Source organism: Dendropsophus ebraccatus, chromosome 1, assembly GCF_027789765.1.
Source record: "Dendropsophus ebraccatus isolate aDenEbr1 chromosome 1, aDenEbr1.pat, whole genome shotgun sequence".
NCBI classification, from domain to species: domain Eukaryota; kingdom Metazoa; phylum Chordata; class Amphibia; order Anura; family Hylidae; genus Dendropsophus; species Dendropsophus ebraccatus.
The window spans coordinates 95773712-95795179 of NC_091454.1; the positions used below are offsets into that span (position 1 = coordinate 95773712).

Below are 21468 nucleotides of genomic sequence, written 5' to 3' on the forward strand. Positions count from 1 at the left end.
TATCTTCCTCAATATTTCTAATAAACTTTCTCTCTCCCTACTGCTCTCTGCCTCTCCCTGTCTCTGTCTATCTCTTTCTCTAAAATGTCCATGCTTTCTTTTAAATGGTCAGCTGACCTGGTACCTGTGATTTTATTGTGATGTAGTGTAATGTACAATGTCCGGCCGTCATCTTTACAAACTTACTATGAACTTTTCAGAAAGCACTAAACCAATTTTTTTTGCAAAGTTTGGAACAAATCTCTATTCGGGAAGTTTTCATGTAATGGTACTAACACTATTGTATATGAATTCCAAATAGAAGGTTGCATTTTTGCATTTTTCTTACTTACAGTTATAAATAATTATAACCTCTTAGTGATCACCTTGCTATTTACCTATGTTGCTTTATTTTTGTTTTTGCTACAATATTTACTGTGAAATGGAAAAATGTTTTCTTTATATCTTGTTAAAGTACACAGACATGAATGCACAAGTGGAGTAATATTTACTTAGTGAGCAGGTGCACTGCAAAGGCTGCTTTTGGTTAATAATATTTATTTTCTTATCTTTTATCTTCATCAGTTCCTTGGGGCCAAAATGAAGTCCCAGCCGATGACAGCGCCCCAAACAACAGTTGTAGCACCTGCATTACGGGAGAATGCTACAGAAGCCGTGGCTCCAGGCGATGGGAAAGATAATCACTTTTCAAAGCTCAAAGAGAAATTCATGAATGAGCTGAATAAGATTCCCCGTAAGTAAACAAATGGCAATTGTGCACTTTTTATTACTAATAATAACATTATACCATACCATTAAACCAGGGATTCACTTTTTATTATAATTATTCACAATGAGCTTTCAGCATAGGTTCAGTTTTTGTTCAACTTTCTGGTTTTAGTAATGTCATATGAGCATAATGTATTTGATGGATTTTGAATGATCTGCTTTTTCATTATGATGTTCTGTCTCCTTTTATGATCTAAAAATCCAAAGCTGTAGTATTTTATTAGATTATATAATATTTCAAGGGTTGTGGTGCACTTTGTTACCTATGCCACCCATCCAAATTATTTTCTAAGACTTTAGCAAAACCTGACCATTAACAGTAATTCTGCACCTCAGTCGATTTATCCCTTTGGTGATTCATTATTTTACCTTATACCATAGGAAAATCGGCATTATCCTGTCCTTGACTTTTCCCAGCCAAGATCGCAGCCACAATTTCTGCCTCCCCACCACAAACAAAATTACTTTTAGTTGTTATGCTTCAAAACAAAGCTATACTCGCTTGTATCCAGGTCCAGTCTTCTGAAGGCAGCTTTTTTGTGTCTTGTGGTTGAAAAAAAAAACAGAGAAGGCAGTCATTTGATGGATGGATGCATTCAGCCGTAACACTCTGTACTGGCCGGGACTTCCTGCATTTGGTCTCTTTTTTCAAACAACACAAGATGAAAAAGCTGCTGTCAGGAGATTGGACTTGAATACAAGTATAGCTTTTTTTAAAGCATGATAACTAAGAAAAAATAGTTAATGTAAATTGCTAACTTGCTTTATTTCACATCTACTGTTGATTGGTGTTTTTAAAGTTTTAACAACAGTGACACTTTAACACTGTCTTGCCAATTCTACCAGTACTATTCCACTTTTACTGTTCCAGGGTGCTGCCCAATGGCCCTGAATACTGCACTGCTTAAGGCCATGTTAACACAAAGTGAAACACCAGCCGGGTCGAAGTACCGGCCGGATGATGTTCATTTGTGCTGAATTGGGTTGCGGGCACATTCGTGTGCGCCCGCATCCCAATTTACAATTGAAAACAATGGAGAGTGAAGCTGGAGCCGCACCCTCCATTGTGTCACCTGTCAGGGTTGTGCGGCCGCTATACAATGAATAGTGGATGCACAAAACGGACATGTCAGTTTTTTGTGCGGCCGCTAGCTATCCCGGCCAGAGTGTATACTGTGTGTGCAAATCGGCAACAACGGCCGTGATTAATAGGAAACTTACATTGTGTGAACATAGCCTAAGGATGTAAATATAGATGAAAGCACACTATATTTTAATCAGGGCATAGAAAATGTTCTCACAACAAACTTTAGGACCCCAAAATAGTTTAAACAGCAGACTCCAAAATTATTGAGAATTCAGGGAAGACCCTCTAAACTAATTCAGATCTCTGACCAAATTGAGATTCCAGACTGCAACATATATTTTAGATGCCTTGCTAGTAAATCCTTGCCAATTTCATCACTACACAATGGTCCAGATTTACTTAAAGGGGTAGTGCGGCGCTAAGAAATTATTTACAGAATAACACACATTACAAAGTTATAGAACTTTGTAATGTATGTTATGTCTGTGAATCGCCCCCTTCCCTGTGTCCCCCCAACCCCGCACATGTACCCAGAAGTGTGGTGCATTATACATACCTGTCACGCGCTGACCCCCGTCCCCAATCTTCTGTGCCACGAAGTCATCTTCTGTGACACGCGTCATCAGATGCTCAGCCGTGATTGGCTGAGCACAGTTATGCTCAGCCAATCGCGGCTGAGCATCTGATGACGCGGCAGAGGGTGGCCGGCACGGAGAGCTTCGGCCATCCAGCCGTCCGAAGATGACGTTGTGGCACAAGATGGCGGACGGGTGCGACACGGATCAGGTAATGTATAATGCACCAACACTTCTGGGTACACGTGCGGGGGTGGGGGGAAACAGGGAAGGGGGCGATTCACAGACATAACATACATTACAAAGTTGTATAACTTTGTAATGTGTGTTATTCTGTGAATAATTTCTTAGCGCCGCACTACCCCTTTAACCTGTCTATGTATTTTTCATACCCAGCAGAAAAGAGTCACAAATTTGGGAAAATTGTATAAAATGCATAATAAATGTTGAGAAAAGTCTTAAAGGGGTTATCCAGCTCTACAAAAACATGGCCACTTTCTTCCAGAGACAGCCCGCTCTTGACTCCAGCTTGGGCAGGGTTTTGTTGCTCAGTTTCATTGAAGTGAGTGGAGCCTAAATGCAAACCGCACCTGAACTGGAGACAAGAGTCGTGTTGTCTCTGAAAGAAAGTGGCCATGTTTTTGTAGCACTGGATAACCCCTTTAAGCACCACTTTTTTCAGACAGAATTCTGCTAGAGACACATTAGTATATCTAGACCAATTAGTATAGTCTAGATGCTGACATGTCAGGAGCACCACCAGAAAGATAGGGACATAGAATGAGATGATACAGGAATGTCTATATTATTTATTTGATTTTATTTGTCTATTGGTTTTGCCACAATTCTTAATGGAAGATCCATTGGCAAGAAGGCTTGTGGATTTTGCTCTGCAGATTTTATGCTACAAATTGTATGTTGTGTAAATCACTGTAAAGAAATGACTGAACCCAGCATAAAACGCACAGCATGAAATCAGCAGTGCCAAATCCACTGTGAATTCTGCAGTAAAGATGATACATATTAATGTATCTACATATTTCTGGCTTGGTCCCTAAAGGCAGTATAGTCCGTACTGATGTGATGGCAGATCTGGTTACCTAGAACCAACTGGGGGGATTCAAGAATTTTTTTTTTAGGGTAGAAGATTACTCCAATTACATTAACTAAATTATGCATAAGAAAAAGAATAGGATGGCACTCACCGGGCTGTAGTGAATCAAAGTCCGACTTTATTTAGGCATGTGGGGAGTGGGGGAGAGCAGGGAATGGAATGACCGCAGTTTCGCGGCAAAAGCCGCTTTGTCAAATACCAGATTAACTAAATTATTATGATCCACATTAAAGTAATCGATAGCATAGCAGATAACTTACATTTTCACATTTTTGGGAAGTTTTTAATTATTTTATGTCATCTTTATGTAAATCACTCTTTCCACTGATGGAATATGAAGTGAGAAAATATTGCCACATATGTCTTTCAAGAATGATCATGTAGGACTCTAAATTAGGATGAATAATGCACTGTGACCAATAATGACAGATAAATTAGAATATTAATTGATTTTCATCCCTGAGATGGATCTTGGCAATCTGGCAGATGCCGTGTTTGCAGAATTGATAGCAAACAGATTTTCTGTGTCACATAAAATTCCCCTTTGCTGGAAGAGAGTTGTTATGATTGCTATAGATTGCATGTCATTAAGAGGGATGTGTGTAGTGTCCAGCAAGGACAAACCATCATTGGCATTTTATGACTAGGAAGTATAGGGCATTGATGCTATGCTGACTTGGTAAACATCATCTAATCATACTGTTTAGAATAGCTCTCTTTTTATCTTGGTATTTATTTCTCACCGGCCTACTTTACATCATTAAAGTTAACAAACTGTCATTGTCTACTGTCTACCATTTCATTAGCTCTTCCAAACAATTAATTAAGCAAACATAAACCCTGTTGTGTTCAACAAAGGCAAAACTAATTGTAAAACTGATGTGATAGAATTGTACAATGACACTATAGTTAAACGCAGGGAATATATGTGCAGCCTGTTGAGATGCACTGGTGCCCATCAGAAAGACCACTGTTCCATTAAAGATTCTTTAATGTTGATGAACATTTATTAAAACTGTTACCTATCCCCAAGAGGTTACTTAAATGTATCTTTCATGAGTGCTGGAAACAGTTTTCCAGTAAGGAAACTTCAATGCAAACATGGTAGTCCTGTCTAGTAATATGTTGGTCTTTATTGAATGAATTGTTAAAGTACTGTAGCTATGGATCTCCAAAATGTTTTAGAAACTTAGACCATGTTTCTCCCCTATTTAGGGTAGTAGTTTGTAATTTTATCCTAATGGCACAGACTGCCTTTACTATGCTGTATATCGAAAGGACTTATCTACACCATCCCTGGAAGAAGTTCATGGATTGATCACTTGATCACAACTTTAGGCCATGTTCCAACTGCATAAAACTGCGTCACAGAACGTCCAGCATTTGTGAAGATCAACCCGGCCAGTACTGCACTACCGGCCGGATGATCTTCCTTTGTGCTGAATTGGGATGGTATCCCAATTCACCATAGCCGACCATGCTCCATTGTGTGACTTGTCAGGCTTGTGTGGCCGCTATCCAATGAATAGCGGCCGCACATAACTGACATGTCAGGGTTTTTTGCCTCCCGCCGTGTTTCCCCTATCTGAAGCACCATGTAAGTTAAGTATTAATTATGGCCATTGCTGCAAATCAGCTACAACTGACGTTGTGTGAACATGTTTTTTTTTTCTTTTCCAAACTAATACATATACAACATATACAAAAAAAATCTGGAAGGCCTAGATGGATTTTATCCCACTGCCCCACAAATCCTTGGGAAAACAATAGCAAAACCATGACTTGTTTTTCTTTGTTGTTATCTGAAGTATCATAAAATAATATATATATTTTTTTTATGGGAACCTTTTAACCTGGCACCTGGGGCAGAGCCCTCCCGACCCCCTGGTAGAGCCCCCGATACTTACCCCCTCCTGACTGTCCCACTCCAGAAACCAGTCCCGCCATTAATAAATCACCACAAGTTGGTCTGTGCACTCAATATGTAAGTGAGAAGAGATGAGTCTGATGTCCTTAGGAAATCACTGGAGCATATTGGGCGAGTGGCAATTGCTCTGTGGTGGAAACAGCTACAGGAGCAGGATGGGCAGGAGAAGGTAAGTATTAGGGGGTCTACTGGAGGTTGGGCAGGATCTGTCCTGGGTGCCGAGGTGACAGGTTCCTTTTAAGGCTAGTAATCTTATGACAACTAATGAATATGTTGAGCCATGAAGAAAGATAAGGAAGGACACATCTGTATTAAGAGACTAGTAATATTAGTGCAACCTCAGTTGTATGTTCATATAGTAGAAATATCAATTGTTTACAACAGGGGTGCAACAAGTAACCCATAGCCCCATAGCTATACTTGCAATGGGAACTGACTCCTCCATGATGTCACTGACCCACTGTTCTGTCACTTTTACTCCATCCTTTAACTGTAAGAAAAGGTAGGCCCTCTTGGCTACTCAGGGGCCTATCTGCCCCTATTCCTGCTACCCTGGTATTTACTTTTATGGTCTGCAATGCAATGTAATATGCACATTTAATTCTTGCTAGTAGCACTTGAGAGGTTAAATATTTTTTCACAAAGAAGAATTAATTTGTTGTTCATTTTAATGAAATCACAAAATCTGACATTTCCAAATTACATGCTAAATCTTCTAATGTATTGTACCCGTTATGAAATAACTATGTACTTTTTCAGATTACACACTTTCCCTGACAGCTTTGAATTGGTAGTCATGCTTCATCTGACATTTTTAATTTCAGTTTTTACATCAAGTTCTTTAATAATTATAAAAGTCAGTGCATCAACTCCATAACTAAAATCCAAATGCAAAGAACTCTCACAGAAATACAGAAATGAATCAGTAGCATATGGAAAACCCTGCACATTATCTTCTATTTTCTTTGTGAAAGAGTCAGCCAAAAAATGGAGAGGTCAGTAATTTTTATTGTAGGTATACACATGCACATAGGGATTCCTTCCAGTAGTACAATTGACTGCTATGCAAGTTGCAGAAAGTCCAGACTTTTTGCATTCTGTTATGTTTTCCCACGAATTGTAAAGTAGCCAGCACTGGTCAACCATTATTTACCCATTTAATGTCAGTACTTGGTGGCCTAGGGCACAGAGTATTTTTGGTGGTCTATGTCAGTGAAGAGGTTAATAAAAGGATGTATAGTAAAGTACAGGGGAAGGCTGATATTGCATACCTGGAGTTATTGCATACCTAGCAAGAATATAGGGAAGATAACTATGTGGTGACATGGTGTTCTCTAAGACTGGGTAAAGCAATTCACGATCATCCTTCCTGATCTTTAGGAGAGTCAGCCATAGTGTATTGAGGGGTGCTTGTGGTCTCCTCTGGCTTAGATGCCAGGTTACAATTATGACCACTGTGACCCCTAGAGAAACTATTACCTCTATAACTATAAACTTATCTAGTAGCAAAAGTAGCATTTAAATCTGGAACTACCCATAGACTGCTGTTGTGATACAACTTGAAAATAAACAAGGCTTGCAACTGACATGAATATAACTTGTGCTTGATTTACACCTTTGTGTTTCTTGACTTGGGCAATGGTAACATATGGTCTGCATATAAGAAATGTGCCCGACAAATGTGACTGTAACAAACTAAGCTTAGTTTTCAGACTTCTCATGCAAGAAGGTAATGGGAGGTCCCAAACAGAAAATACGTCATAGAGTTTTACTTAATACTCTAGCAATTTATTTTACTATTTTTTTATATGTAGTTGTCATATCAGCAGGTGTCTTCTGCTGGGGACCGATGACCCATACTTCGGCTCTGTATGGTCAACTGTCTATTTTTTATGGTTAAGCTTCTACTCTGTGGCTTGTCCCTGCTATTATCCATTGGTTCATAACCTGTGACATTTGCCACCACCTGGTTTCTGCACATATAGGTGTGGCCATGTGTTTTTGGTTCCTAGTGAAGGTGTGTTATTCTGATCTTGATATCCTGCATAATCCATGCCTGTTTTCTTGTTTCTGATTCTGCCTGACTCTTACTTTTACTTTACTGTCCTGACTTGGCCATCTGCTTCTATCGGGCTACATGTTTCCTTAAGTACTATTCTGATTCTCCTGTGTATGACTGCTGACTATACTTACCTGCCTGACCCACTGGTGCTATGCACCAATACCGTCTAGTTCACTGGCCCAACTTCTACCCACACTGAGACCACACTTTTGGAACGGCCTGCTATCTGTTAGCATCAGAAGTCCAGCTTCTGCATCCTGGCTTGCGATAAAGGTTGAAGACCTAGAGAACTTTACAGTTTTTTCTTCTTTTTTTCCCCAACAGGATTACAAATACTAAACAAAGATTTTAAACCAATATTTATATTTTCTTAGTTCAGTTTTGGCATGCCCTTTTCCATTTTCTATTCAAACTTTAAAAAAAAATTCAAATCTATCAACTAGCTGTTAGGTATACTACAAATTCAAGGGTCTATGACAGGCCTTTAGGTTGTGTACCCCAAACATTTTTCACTTTCTGTCTAACAACAGATTTATGTAGGTGGAAAACAATGGAGAGGAGCACTATGATTAACATTTTCTTATAAATGCTTATGAAACCCATTCAGCTGATGGATATGTTCACACATGGTATTTCTATCGGTCAGAATATCCGCAATTTTATTCTGTTTGCTGTTGGCGGATTTCTGTGCACCTATGTAGGCTCAATCGCAGGCTAAGGCTATGTTCACACAATAGTATTTCTGTTGGTCTTTTGGTAAGTCTTTTTTCAACCAAAACCAGGGGTGGGTTGAAAAGATAGAAACTGTGCAAATCTTTCCATTATAATTTTGCATTGTCAGTTCCACTCCTGATTTTGGTTGAAAAAATACTGACCAAAAGACTGACGTAAAGTCTATTCAATGCAGAATTTTTGGTAGGATTCGTAATTAATTAAAGGGGTACTCCGGGCCGGGGAGTATTTTGGAGGATCGCCGGGGAGGGGGTGGAAATTGAAGCCGGAGGTCACTTACCTCCACTGTTCCAGCGCCGGTGCCCGGATCGTGCCGCACGGATCGTGCCGCCCGGTACTCCCATCTCGCGGCTGCTTCCTGGTCAGAGCTGCCGCATGAGACATGACGTCTCAAGGCAGCTCTTCCATTCAGTGGCTGAGGTGGGACTCCGCTACGGCCGCTGACCGCAGGACGGGAGTACCAGGCGGCGCGATCCATGCACCGTCGCTGGAACAGTGGAGGTAAGTGACCTCCAGCTTCAATTTTCACCCCCTTCCCGGCGATCGACCAAAATACCCCCCGACCCGAAGTACCCCTTTAAATAAAGAAAGCTATCATTGGTAGCTTGTGTATATAGTTGACTTAAAGGGAAACTAGAAGACTCTAACGTGCTGTTATGATTTCATAGTGAACTTAACTCTGAGAATGAAGGTAATATTCTTACCTTCATCAACATTTTTGTGAAATCTATGAGTTTAATAATTATGTAAATGAAGTGGTTTGGTGCAGTGGGGACAGGACTACCTGCCTCAGTTCACCAATCCACCCTCCCCACTGTCTGTCTTTACATAAATATTAAAGTGGCACTCTACTGTTACTTCATTAAGGTCTCTCATAATGGCAGAGCCCAGAATGAATATTTAATATTTCAAATTAAAGAGGTTGTCTGGGAAAAATAATGTGTACTTACCTGTCCCGTTCCCTGCTGCTGCCAGATCCTGGTCCATCTGCTCTGCAAAGCTGTCTGTGTTTTCATAACATGTGATGACATCCTGTCCCGCTCCTATAGGGAAAAAAAAAACACCATTTCCGGTGGGTGCAGGACATTATTGTATGTTATGAAATACATTTGTCAGCGGCGGGGGAATGGTATATGTTACTCACATGTCTCCCACAGCCCCGGTAACAAGTTGTCTTACATAATATATATATATATATATATATATATATATATATATATATATATATAAATATATGTATGTTTGTTTTGAACTTCTCTAACTCTTTTTGTGAATTACTTTTTTTCAGTTTCTTATAGTGTACTTTCAATCTTTGATGGTGTGTTTTAAATTTTGTGAATCCATATTGTGGCAGATACTTAGTATTTTAGGATTGATACCTTTATTGGCCAACAAAAAATTTAAAAATTGTGAGCTTTCAGGATTCAAAAGATCCCTTCATCAGACAAGTTCCCAAATGAACAGCACAATTCTGTGAATAAATGTTTAAATAACGCACAGCCTCTAACATTATGTAAAAATGTTTCATTTGAAATATGACAACAAACAGGTAATTTCGAACATATAGCCATTAGAATTATATCATTGGATTAATTTAGTAATGCTTTTTAATGCATTCTTAGGCCATGTTCAGACCTTGTAAGAGATCGGCCATTCTGTGACCCGGCCGGGTCACTTAATAACGGCCATGATTTCTGTGGAATTTACGTAATGTGAACATAGCCACAAGGTGGATACTACCATCAACATTCATACTGCACTATAACAACTTATATGTGTCAATAGACATAAAACACCATAGTATTTAGTATATATGCATGTTACCAAGGTTAGATTGTGAGCCCCAATGGGGACAGGGACATATCTGACAGAGTACATTACTGAGGAACCACTGTATATAAAAAAATAAAGGTTTTCCAATATACAGAGGAATACTACATAATCCGGACATGAGGTTTTGCGGGGAAAACTTGACCCCCCCCCAGCCCCCCCCAAAACACACACACCTACACCTGGGCATAACACAATTAGCAAGCCATACTTAGGGTGCCTTTACACAAAGATATTTATCTGACAGATTTTTGAAGCCAAAGCCAGGAATAGATTTGAAAAGAGGAGAAATCTCAGTCTTTCCTTTATGACCTGTTTCCTGTTTATAGTCTGTTCCTGGATTTGGCTTCAAAAATATGTCAAGGCACCCTAACTCCCCCTACGGCTCTTGATCTACAATCTTCTGGTCCAGGCTGTGTTGCCATTTTTCTAGCGTTCACTGACACCCCTTATCCAATCCCTGCTTAACCAATTACAGAGCTGAGTGGCAAGCGGGATGTCACCACCACCACACGCACACACACATCTTGGAAGGGGTTGTTCTGACATACGGAATAAGAAAGCAGTTGCTGCCTTCTGATGCTTGAACAACCCCTTTTGTTTTGCCTGGACAAACATTTAAAAAAAAAAATTGAATTTAAAGAGGATGCCATATACAGCACTACCTAACATATAGAAGCTTCTACATTACAGACTTGCTGTGATGAAACTGCAGCTCATGAATTCAGTGAAGAAGACTAAGTTAAGCAAACCTTTTGAAAATCTGAAATCCTCTGCAAGTATATAGGAGGGCAGTTTTGGTCCTTTATCCCTCTTCTACACACCATGGTGTTTTGATATCACACTGGGATAATAACTGGCAGTGCAATAATTTACTTGAAAGTGGCCTTGATTTAAATAAATGACTACAGCAAATTTCTTTTATCATAAGAATTATGCAAATGTTCATTTTGGAATAGCTGTAAGGAAGTCTGTTCAGGAGGGATGCTGTACCCATCTATGGAAGGTGTTCATTTTCTCAGCAAAGACATTAATTATCACTTCAAGCAGCAATATCCTATATGGTTTCTTGCAGCCATAATTTCCACCATATTTGACTACTTTGAAGAAGCAATTTTCCTGTTTCAGCCTCTTCTTTCATTATCTGCATGAATTAGTGGCATTCTATTTTTCTGTACTCAGAATCTTAGAATGATAGACAGGGAAAATGATCAGTCAGACGATGACAGGCATTGTTATTATTGTTTCCGTTAGCAGAATGTTTTTTAGAGTTTTTTTGGATTTTGTCTTTTGTCATTATTCTAGCATATAATCATGCAGGCGAAAAGGAGAAGCAGTTTGGTGAGCAGTGATGGGACACATTATGTTTTATGTGTCAGAACATCCTTGTAAAAATTCTTTATTCTTAAGTGACTGCCTAAAAGTGGTTTAAAAATCCTCAAATGTCAAAATGGCTGTTATTGTCTTTACATTTCATTACACAGCAATGGTATTATTAGAGACTTGTTTGTGGAGCACTAAATTGTAACAGCAGTACCTAAGATAATGTTTGTATAACCTTCAAATCCGCACAACATAAACATTTACCAGGACCTTGTAAGAGCATAAAATTATTCATTATATTCTTCCACACAAAAGGGTACTAGCCTACTTATTTGCCTATAAGAGTTTGACTGCACCACTTTATCTGTATCCTTATCACTGACTTACAATTTAGTCTTAATTTTCTTTTATCATTAACTACAAGCTTCACAACGCCTGTAACCATGGTAACCAGTGCCGTGAATTGAAGTAATTGTTCTAATAAGTATTTGTTTTCGTTATAGTAAACTCTACATTGTGTGCTATATTGCTACTAATGGCACAGCTTCTTTTTCTCAGATTCATCTGCAATAAAAAAAACAAAAACAAATGGCCTTGAGTAACAATGCAACAACATTATTAACGAGACTGCAGCAGTCTTAAGAGGTTATGCTAAAACCAATGCCAAAAGCTTTGATTCAAATACACACCGATTCATAACAGAAGAGGGCAATTTGTGTGATAAGATATATAACAAACTTTAAATAAATCATATTAAAAGAAAATATAAAAAATTGTAATATACCTTATCAGAAAAAAATGCTTCTATTTCCTCTTATCAAGCTCTCTTACACACACACACACACACACACACAGCTAAACTTTAATTCACTTATCCTGTCTTTGCAAGACAGAGTAGCAGCTCTCAGAGAGGTAAGGTACAATCCTATGTGCCATTTCTCTGTTATTCTTACTAGAAACGTATGAGTGAATAACCAACTGGGTTTTACCTATTGGGGGCGTGGGGGCTACACAGCCTGATCTACTAAGATTCAGATTCATAACAGGAGAAGGCAATTTGTCTGAAAAGATATATAACCAAATTTCTCATATTTCCTTGTACTATTGAATTTTTCCCCTCTACCTGCTTGTAGTAGAGAAAACTTTCTTTTTGCTTCTGTAAATCTTTGTGTAGCAAAGTTTGCAGCAGTGCAAGTTGTGGATATAGTGAACTTTAACTTCCTCATTGAAGTAAATTGAGAAAATCTGCAACAAATCTGTGATGGATATGTAATAAATTCACATGTCATGGAATAAAATCTGCACCGCAGGTCATTTATTCATGTGGAATCCATAAAGATTTTTTTCTGTAGTGTGTGGATGAGATTTAGTTGATACTGGTACTGTAATACACTGCAGATTTTCCACCCTGCATGAACCTCTACACTTGATCTGCACTACAAGATGACTTTGTTCTATATGAATGAACTGGTTTTACTGTGTTTGTCATGATTATATTCGTCTCTTATTTTTCAGTGCCACCTTGGGCCTTAATTGCAATAGCCATAGTTGCTGTCTTGTTGATACTCACTTGCTGTTTCTGTGTGTGCAAGAAATGTTTGTTCAAAAAGAAGAATAAGAAGAAGGGCAAAGAAAAGGGCGGAAAAAATGCTATTAATATGAAGGATGTAAAAGATTTGGGCAAGACCATGAAAGACCAGGTAACCCGTCTGTATTCATTTACGCTGCAAAATATTTATTTGTGTTTATATGTATATATGTACTTAGTTTTATATTGAGAGCTGTAAGTACAGGCATCTGTAAGGTGTTCCTGAGAAACCAGTGAGAGCAAAGTGAGTCCTGCCCATTACACTGCACAGTCCCCCACCTCATTCGCTCTTAAAGGGAACCTGTCAGCACCCGGGCCATACCTAAGGTGCTGACAGTGTGCTGTAGCTGGCAGACCCCTAGTAAGCAGGGTGCTTTTTTGTTAATTTGGTAATTATGCACAATCCTACTGTAATTAAGTGTCAAACAGGAGTAGTTTGTGGCACACTCTGGCTCACCTTACCACTCCTCCCTCCTTTTCCTGAATAATCAATGCTGCCCAGCCTCCTGCTTGCTGAGCCATCAGCCTGTGTCTCGAATTGAAGATCAGTCTTCTGCAGGCAGTTTATGTCTAAAAGAAACATTCCAGGTATAGTTCAATCTCTGAACCGAAATGTGTTGAAGCTGTGGTCTTGGGGTAACTCACCTGTCTAGAGACTTATCAGCAGTGCATTTTTTTTGTTTAAATCACCTGATGGAAATGAAATATGTCTTTATTTTTTTTCCCTCATTATTGTATCATTTTTAAGGCTATGTTGACATTTATTATTTTCACTCAGTATTCTGGTCAGAATTTGCAATCAAAACCAGGAGTGGATTGAGAACACAGAAAGGCTATGTTCACACACTGTTGAAATTGCATGCACGGCCACCATTAAATGGCAAATAGCCATTATTTCAAAACAAAAGCGGTTGTTTAAAAAAAGCAACAATTATTTGCCATTAAATGGTGGCCATCCACACAATTTCAACAGGGATTTGAACCAAAGAATAACCTGCTGGCAAGTCTCTAGACAAGTGAGTAAACCCAAGACCAACTATATCTTAGTGTTTTTTTCAAACATAAACTGCCTACAGAGGACTAGGCTGCAATCAGAGACACTAGCTGACAGCTCAGCGAGCAGGAGACCGGACAGCTTTGATTATTCATGAAGAGGAGGGAGGTGGAAGGAGTGGTGAGTTGGCCAGAGTGTGGCACAAACTACTCCTGTTTGACACTTAATTACAGTAGGATTGTGCATAATCCACTGCACGGACCAATTACCAAAAGGTACCATGCTTTACTAGGGGACTTCCAACTACAGCACACAGTCCGCACCTTAGGTAGGGTCCGGGTGCTGACAGATTCCCTTTAAATTTCAATTATTTTATGTAAATCTGATGATAGATGCAATTTTAAAGAAAATGGTATCAAAATCATATTTTAATATAGATGCATGCAAGAAAGCAGACCAGTCTGTGTACAGCAAATCATAGAGCTGGAAAAGCTGTACAGTTCTTTATAACTTGTAAAAAAAAAATTCAAATGCATTTGTTGCATATAAAAAGGTCACATTGACTAAACTTCTTATTTAGGATACCAAATTTATATAAAAATAATAAAATCTAAAAAAATATAATTTAACTTTCACGACCTGGGGTCATTGATTCCTCAATGCCCAGGTCATGTTTGGACATCAGCTTATGGGATCATAATGATCCCATAAGCTGATGTCCGTATCCATGCCTCCTCTCCTCTGTCCCCTGCCACTGTTACTATCTTGTAACAGCGGCAAAGGAGACAGGGGAGGGGGCAAAGCTTACAGGCGCACGTCCCATGCACCCAGCCTTCCCTCCCGACCCCCGCTGAGCCTGCCAGTTTCCATGGCTACCATCGGGGCTCTGCGATCACTTCGCAGAGCCCCGGTGGACACCGGAGAGAGAATTCTCCCTCTGTAGAGGGAGAATTCTCTATCTGGAGCCCTATAGATGCTGCCGTCATGCTGGTCGTCCCCGGCTATCACTGATACGTTAATTAACAGTGCAGCGGCGGGAGGGGGTTAACATAATTTCCATATATTACACTAACTATGCATAATAGAATAGTTTCCTTTGTATTATTAAGAAATGTCTCAAATGTTTATCTTTTTGGGCAGGTAGAAATAAAGCAAGGTGTTAAAAATATTTATAGCATATTGTATACGGTCTTTACAAACACCAGGGAGAAAACTGTAAACCCTGGTTATAGCAAATCATACTTGGGTATCTCAAAATAAGAATTATGACCATAAATATTTTACATTTACAATAGAATATTTGCCTATAAATACATATCCAATTTATTAAATAGAAGGAAATCATTTGGTTTTCTCATGCATTGTAACTTCCAATTCAGTTACCATATTCATGTTTTTATAGAGTATATAACAACAAGTTTGATTGCACACTGCATACATGCAATAGAATTATAATGAAATATTTTGACCATGTTGAACATTAAATGTATTGTAGGTCTAAATGAGGCAAAGCAAATTAGATATTGATTTCCTATTGATGTGATTTTGTAAACACTACTCCACAGAGAGTCACTTATTAGGAGCAGTAAACATATTTTATACAGGATTACTGTCACACATATTGGTAGAAAATAGATAGATATGGTATACAATGTATAAAACCTAATATAGATTGTTAAAAGAGACTTCTACTTTTCTTCAAAAGATCATCAAACATAGGCGGCTTCTTACTCCACAGTGCACATTTCATGATTGCGGGCCTATAGGCTATGGGGCCTGGGCTGCAATCCAGATCATGTAATGGTACATCCTATTTATTTATTTAATTATTTTATTTTAGCAGACCATGACCATGCAATTGCAGACTACAAATTCTTATTGTTAGTGGCCTAAATTGTACATATATACATATAAATCTGCTTTTGTGATAGATATATGGATAAATAGATAGTGTGTATATAATGGATGTGATGCTCACAGAAACTATGCTTGAGAAAGATCTCGCGATGAGATTGAAACGTTGCATGTATTTTCTACCTGATATGGAATAAACACCTTTTTTGAATTTTTATCACATTTGGTTGTGCCGCGGGATTCTTGGACTGGATAAATAGATAGATAGATAGATAGATAGATAGATAGATAGATAGATAGAATGAGTAACATCTACAAAACAAAAAAAATAAATTAATTTCTGTACTTTGTTGAGTGGTTTGTACATGCCATCTTGCTTTACTTTATTGTTGTTGGAGAGCTGCGATATGAGTAAGTTCCTAATTTACTTAAATTACAACATCATCTTCTTCAGGAAAGGCTAACTGAACAAATTTATTTGCCTTGATTGTGTTTATATGCCATAGATCTCCAGCACTATATGAATTGCACAAAAGCATATATAGGGAGATTTATGGATTTATAAAGGCTGCGTCTGGGGCATACACTAGGGAGAAGATGCAGATTCGCCCCTTCTCTCCGGTGTATGCCTGCTGTATCCCCCTCTCGCCTGATGGGCAGGCAGGGGATCCGTGGCAAGGGTGGAAGGAAGCGTGGTGTCTTCCCGTGTCTAATTTGCTCATAGGCTTAAATCATGGCAGAAATCTACACCTGCTAAAAAGCAGGTGTAGATTTGTGCACCCATCGTAAGGCAGGTGAAAGTCAAGCTGGATTAAATTAAGAGGGTGGGGCCTTATTTAAGACCAGCGTACGAATATGGTATATGAGCCGGTCTTTATAAATGTCCCCCATAGTATATTTGAATGCATATGCTGTAATAACAACCCATTTTCTGCATAAATCTGCCATTTGTGACAAACCCTTAGACCAATATCAGAAAAGTGTAATACAACCACATTTTGTATCCGTACTACCTTTACAATTTCCAGCCCTATTGTGGTTCTGGAGACCAATACCGACAGCATTTTAGATTTACTCTATATGATGTTGTGAAATTAGGACATAAGCTTATCTGAAACTGGCAGCAGATTGCAACAATCTCCTTTTACTGAAAAAATACAAGTACAGTAAAGTGTTTATAGACTCTCTCCCTTATAGTAACTCTGCCCAATTCCTGTTTATAATATATTCTGCAACAAAGCAGTTTCCTAATATACCCCAGGTAAATGTTCTACTTAATGGTCATAAAGAGAACATGGAAAAATAAAGTACCATACAGAAAGCAAGCCTCAGAATGGCGTGTACAAACAAGTCGACTAAGGATGAGAAATTACTTGTGTTTTTGCTTTGTAGATCTTTAATTAACTTATGTTTTCATGTTTATGATTATGTTAATTAAAATATGGTTTTTCATGTCTTTAATGTTTCTGTACTTTAGCTACTAGAATAAATCTGTTAATGACATTTTCACACAATGCAGAAATAGTCATCATTTCTAATCAAGCTTTACAAGGAAATAACAGTATTCATTGGATGTTTCTGTTCATATAAAATTCCCAACTGCAGCACTCCGAGCTGAATAACCAACCTTATTCTTTTCAGCAGAAATCTATTTTATTTTATTTTTTAATCTCTTATCAACTCAATCAATTCCTAATATATTCCATCAAATACATGTACATAAGGTTTAATTCTAAAATGTATTGTGACTAGACGTGAGTGAATTTCAAGCATGTTCAGGTTTGTCCAAACCCAAACTCTTTGCATTTGATTACCAGTGGCTAAAGACGTTGGATGCAGCCCTAGGAAGTCCTGAAAAACATGGATACAGGCAGAGGTAATCAAATGCAGAGTGTTCAGGGTTTTACCCCAAGCATTATCAAGATTCACTCATTTGTAATTGGGACCCATAGTAATGAGTGAGTTGTTAACAAACTTACAAAATCAGTGTTGCAATCTGAATTGATTGGTAATGACAATGGGGGAAATAATCAAAAATTGTGTAATTCCATGTAAACTTGGGCTTGATAGTTGAAAAATAGGCTTCAACTATCTAGCAAACTTTTAGACTTCACACTTTCCATTCTGACTTACTGTAGCAGTGCATTTTTGCGACATTTGAGGCACTACCTTTCCTGTGAACCCATGCCTGTTTCCAGCCATTTCAAGGGGCAGATCTGTTTAAAAAGGATCTAAAAATAAGTCATGCAAGACAGCTTTTCAACTCTTTGACCAGATTTTTGGTGCAAAAAGTCGACCAACAGCCAAAAAAAGAGGCCATGTGGTTGTGGCCTAAGGCTGGAATGACACAAGCAATTTTTGTGGCAGTTTTTCGAGCCATAGCCAGGAGTAGATCTAAATTAAAAGAGAAACATCAGTTTTCCCTTCATACCTTTCCTTCTTTTTGGATCTATTCTTAGCTTTGTCTCCTCAGGCTGGGTTCACACTACGTATATTTCAGTCAGTATTGTGGTCCTCATATTGCAACCAAAACCAGGAGTGGAATAAAAACACAGAAAGGCTATGCCCACACAATGTTGAAATTAAGTGGATGGCCGCCATATAACAGTAAATAACGGCCATTATTTCAATATAACAGCCGTTATTTACTGTTATATGGCGGCCATCCACTCAATTTCAACATTGTGTGAACAGATCCTTTCTGTGTTTTCAATCCACTCCTGGTTTTGGTTGCAATATGAGGACCACAATACTGACTGAAATATATGTACTGTGAACCCAGCCCTAAACTGCATTAATAACTATAACAGAAACTGAATGTGTTACAGCCTATGACTGACAAATGGAGTTCATTTACGACTAGATACTTTAGTATCAATAAGACATGATCTACCCTATATAATTGTCCTAGCACATGGCTGTTACACATACAGTATTGCAGTGGATTTTATTGCAGTGAATTTCGCAGCAAAATCCTCTGTACTTTTATGGCCTATTGCTCTGCATTCTCAGCGAAAATTTAATGAATGCCTATTTAACCCATCAGCTGCCAGGCTTTAAACAAGCTAATACATTACCTGCCTGCACTCCTGCCTGCTTCTCCGGCTCCCGGGTCACCGAAATCCTGCTCAGCCAATCAGTGGCTGTGGTGGGAAAGCACACTGACTGGCTGAGCTGGACATCAGTTACCCAGGAGCTGGTGAAACAGGCGAGAGCTCAAGAAAGTATTGCAGCTGATGAGTTAAGTAGGCTGTAGCAGTGGCTACAGCGGATTTTCATTCCACTGTGAGAATGCAATACTATAGGCAATGACAGTACAGAGTATCAGAGTATGAAACCTGCCGTGATACTATTTGTGTGAATCTACTTTTAGGCTATGTTCCCGCACAGTTGAAAGTGAGTGGTTGGCCATCATTTAATGGGAAAATAACAGCTGTTGTTTCAAAATAACGGCAATTATTTGTTGTTAAATGGTGGCCCTCCATTCAATTTCAACAGTGTGTGAACATAGCCTTTCTGCTTTTTCAATCCACTCCTGGTTTTGATTGCAAAATACTAACCAAAATACTCTGTGGGAACATTGCCTTAGGGTGAATTCACATTTTGATGGCATAAATATGCCAGCATGCTGTCCAAATGAGAAGCTGATGTATCTGTGCAAGGAGAGGTATTGGCCCCATAAACTTAAATGACCCAAACATAGTCAAATAGTGACTATGTTCAAGTAAATATCTAAAAAACACAATTTTGAGTCCTAGTAAAAAATGGTATATGTTAAGAAAATGACACAAACATAGTCACTAGCTGACTACATCTGTGTCATTGAAGTAAATGGAAGTTCATGCATGAATCCATTGGCATCCTATTTTGAGACAATGGGGTTGGGACCCCATTATAGATTCAGTTCAAAACTGTACATACTATAATACATAATGTAGATATAAGTTACAGAGTCATAACAGTCTTTTCTAGATATAAAATATAGAGGGTCTTAGGTGAGAGGGAGGGAGGGGGGGGCAACAGAACCATGGGAGGGGAGAGGGGGAAGTTGTATAGAAAACAGAGGAGAAGAGAGGGAATTGCATTTTTCTATTTCATTCTAGTAGACATTTATTCTTACATATTGGTTGTAATAACCAATATGGCTGCTCTACTTATTATCAGTTAAAGAAGAATAGGCACCACAAAAATACCAACAAATTCATTAATACATACAAGATTATTGGCCCATTCTGATTATCTATCCCATTAGAACAAGTATATTTAACAATAAAATGTATTCTTTCATTACTTTGAAGCTCCTGAAATGCTCCGTTGAGACATAAGTACCTCTGACCATATTTACCTTTACCGTCTTCAGTCTAAATGATCCCCATTCTCTTACTAACAATGTGCTTTGTTATTGTATTATTCTTGTTTTTCATTTGGTTTCTTACCTTTTTTTACTCTTATGTTTTATATGTGTTATGTTATTCAGTTTTGTGTAATGTACTATCTTTGTTACTGTGTGGAAAAATGACCTATTTATTTCAAGATGGAAATGCTTTGAAGGCATGTGAAATATTTATAAGGGTATGAAGTAGATGTATTAGCACATTATGAACTCTTCTGTGTGACATAATGATTAGTAAATCATCCTATTTCTGGGAATATGTGATTGCTGATACCACTGCGTAAGGGGAATTGAGTTGTCGTGTGAGTGGTCAATGGTCATTTCATAGTCATTCTACAATTATATTGTTAGAATTATGCCAAATAACATTTCTCAGAGGCTTTTATGGATGATTTTCTTTAAAGTCATTTATATTTACTGCATATCAGGTCATGGTTATGCTCAAGGATACATTCCAGGCATTTATAACGGTTATAGTCTAATAGTATTGCTATGATATGCATGTAAAATGAAGCAGGAACCAATTGCACATAAATGAAATATGACAGGAGTATTCCTATCATAGGAAATTATATTATACTGCTAGGTCATTTCCTGATTGGTGAGGATCCAACCTACTGTGTGGGGCTAACCTTGTTTAAATGCATAGGACTGTGTTGCAATATGCTGCACAACCAACCAATCATTAAGGAGTTCCAGTAATAAAAATATTACAGGAGTATTCCTGTTATAGGACATTATAGGATTTTGCTAGGTCCTTTCATGATTGGTGGGGATCCAATTGTATGGGGCCAATTTGTCTCACTCACTATGCAGGAAGTTGTAACCCAGCTCTGTTCAATTGAATAGGACTGTGTTGCATTACGCTGCACAACCAATGCATAGGAGCACAGTTATACAGGAAAACTTATTAAAGAGTACCTGTGAGAGCAGTGAGACACTGTAATCAATCATTTTTTAAATGCCTGATGACATGTCAAATGTTATTTTTTATGACAGGTACTCTTTTAGCTAGTTACAGCTCTTTTTACACCACCACATTCATAGTATACATTTGTTGACTGTGAATGGGATTCTGCAGTTTGATATACAGATGTATCCTTTTTAAACTTTTCTCTAACCACAGCATATCCTGAGATGTGTGGTGTGAGATTGTCAGCTTTACATAACATGGGTTTATATAATATACACTGTATAAAGAGCCTTTCCCCTTTTAACAGG

At 38.3% G+C, this 21468-nt stretch overlaps 1 protein-coding gene across 2 annotated transcripts in view; it reads left to right on the forward strand.

Moving 5' to 3' along the window:
* The window catches only part of SYT1 (synaptotagmin 1), a 431113-nt gene that overhangs the window by 280539 nt on the left and 129106 nt on the right, over positions 1-21468 (forward strand). For both annotated transcript variants that reach the window (XM_069975616.1, XM_069975625.1), the window contains exons 7-8: positions 565-733; positions 12934-13118. In XM_069975616.1, the coding sequence (XP_069831717.1) occupies positions 580-733; positions 12934-13118 (339 nt within the window). In that variant the 5' untranslated portion in view covers positions 565-579. The remainder of the gene's footprint in view (positions 1-564; positions 734-12933; positions 13119-21468) is intronic.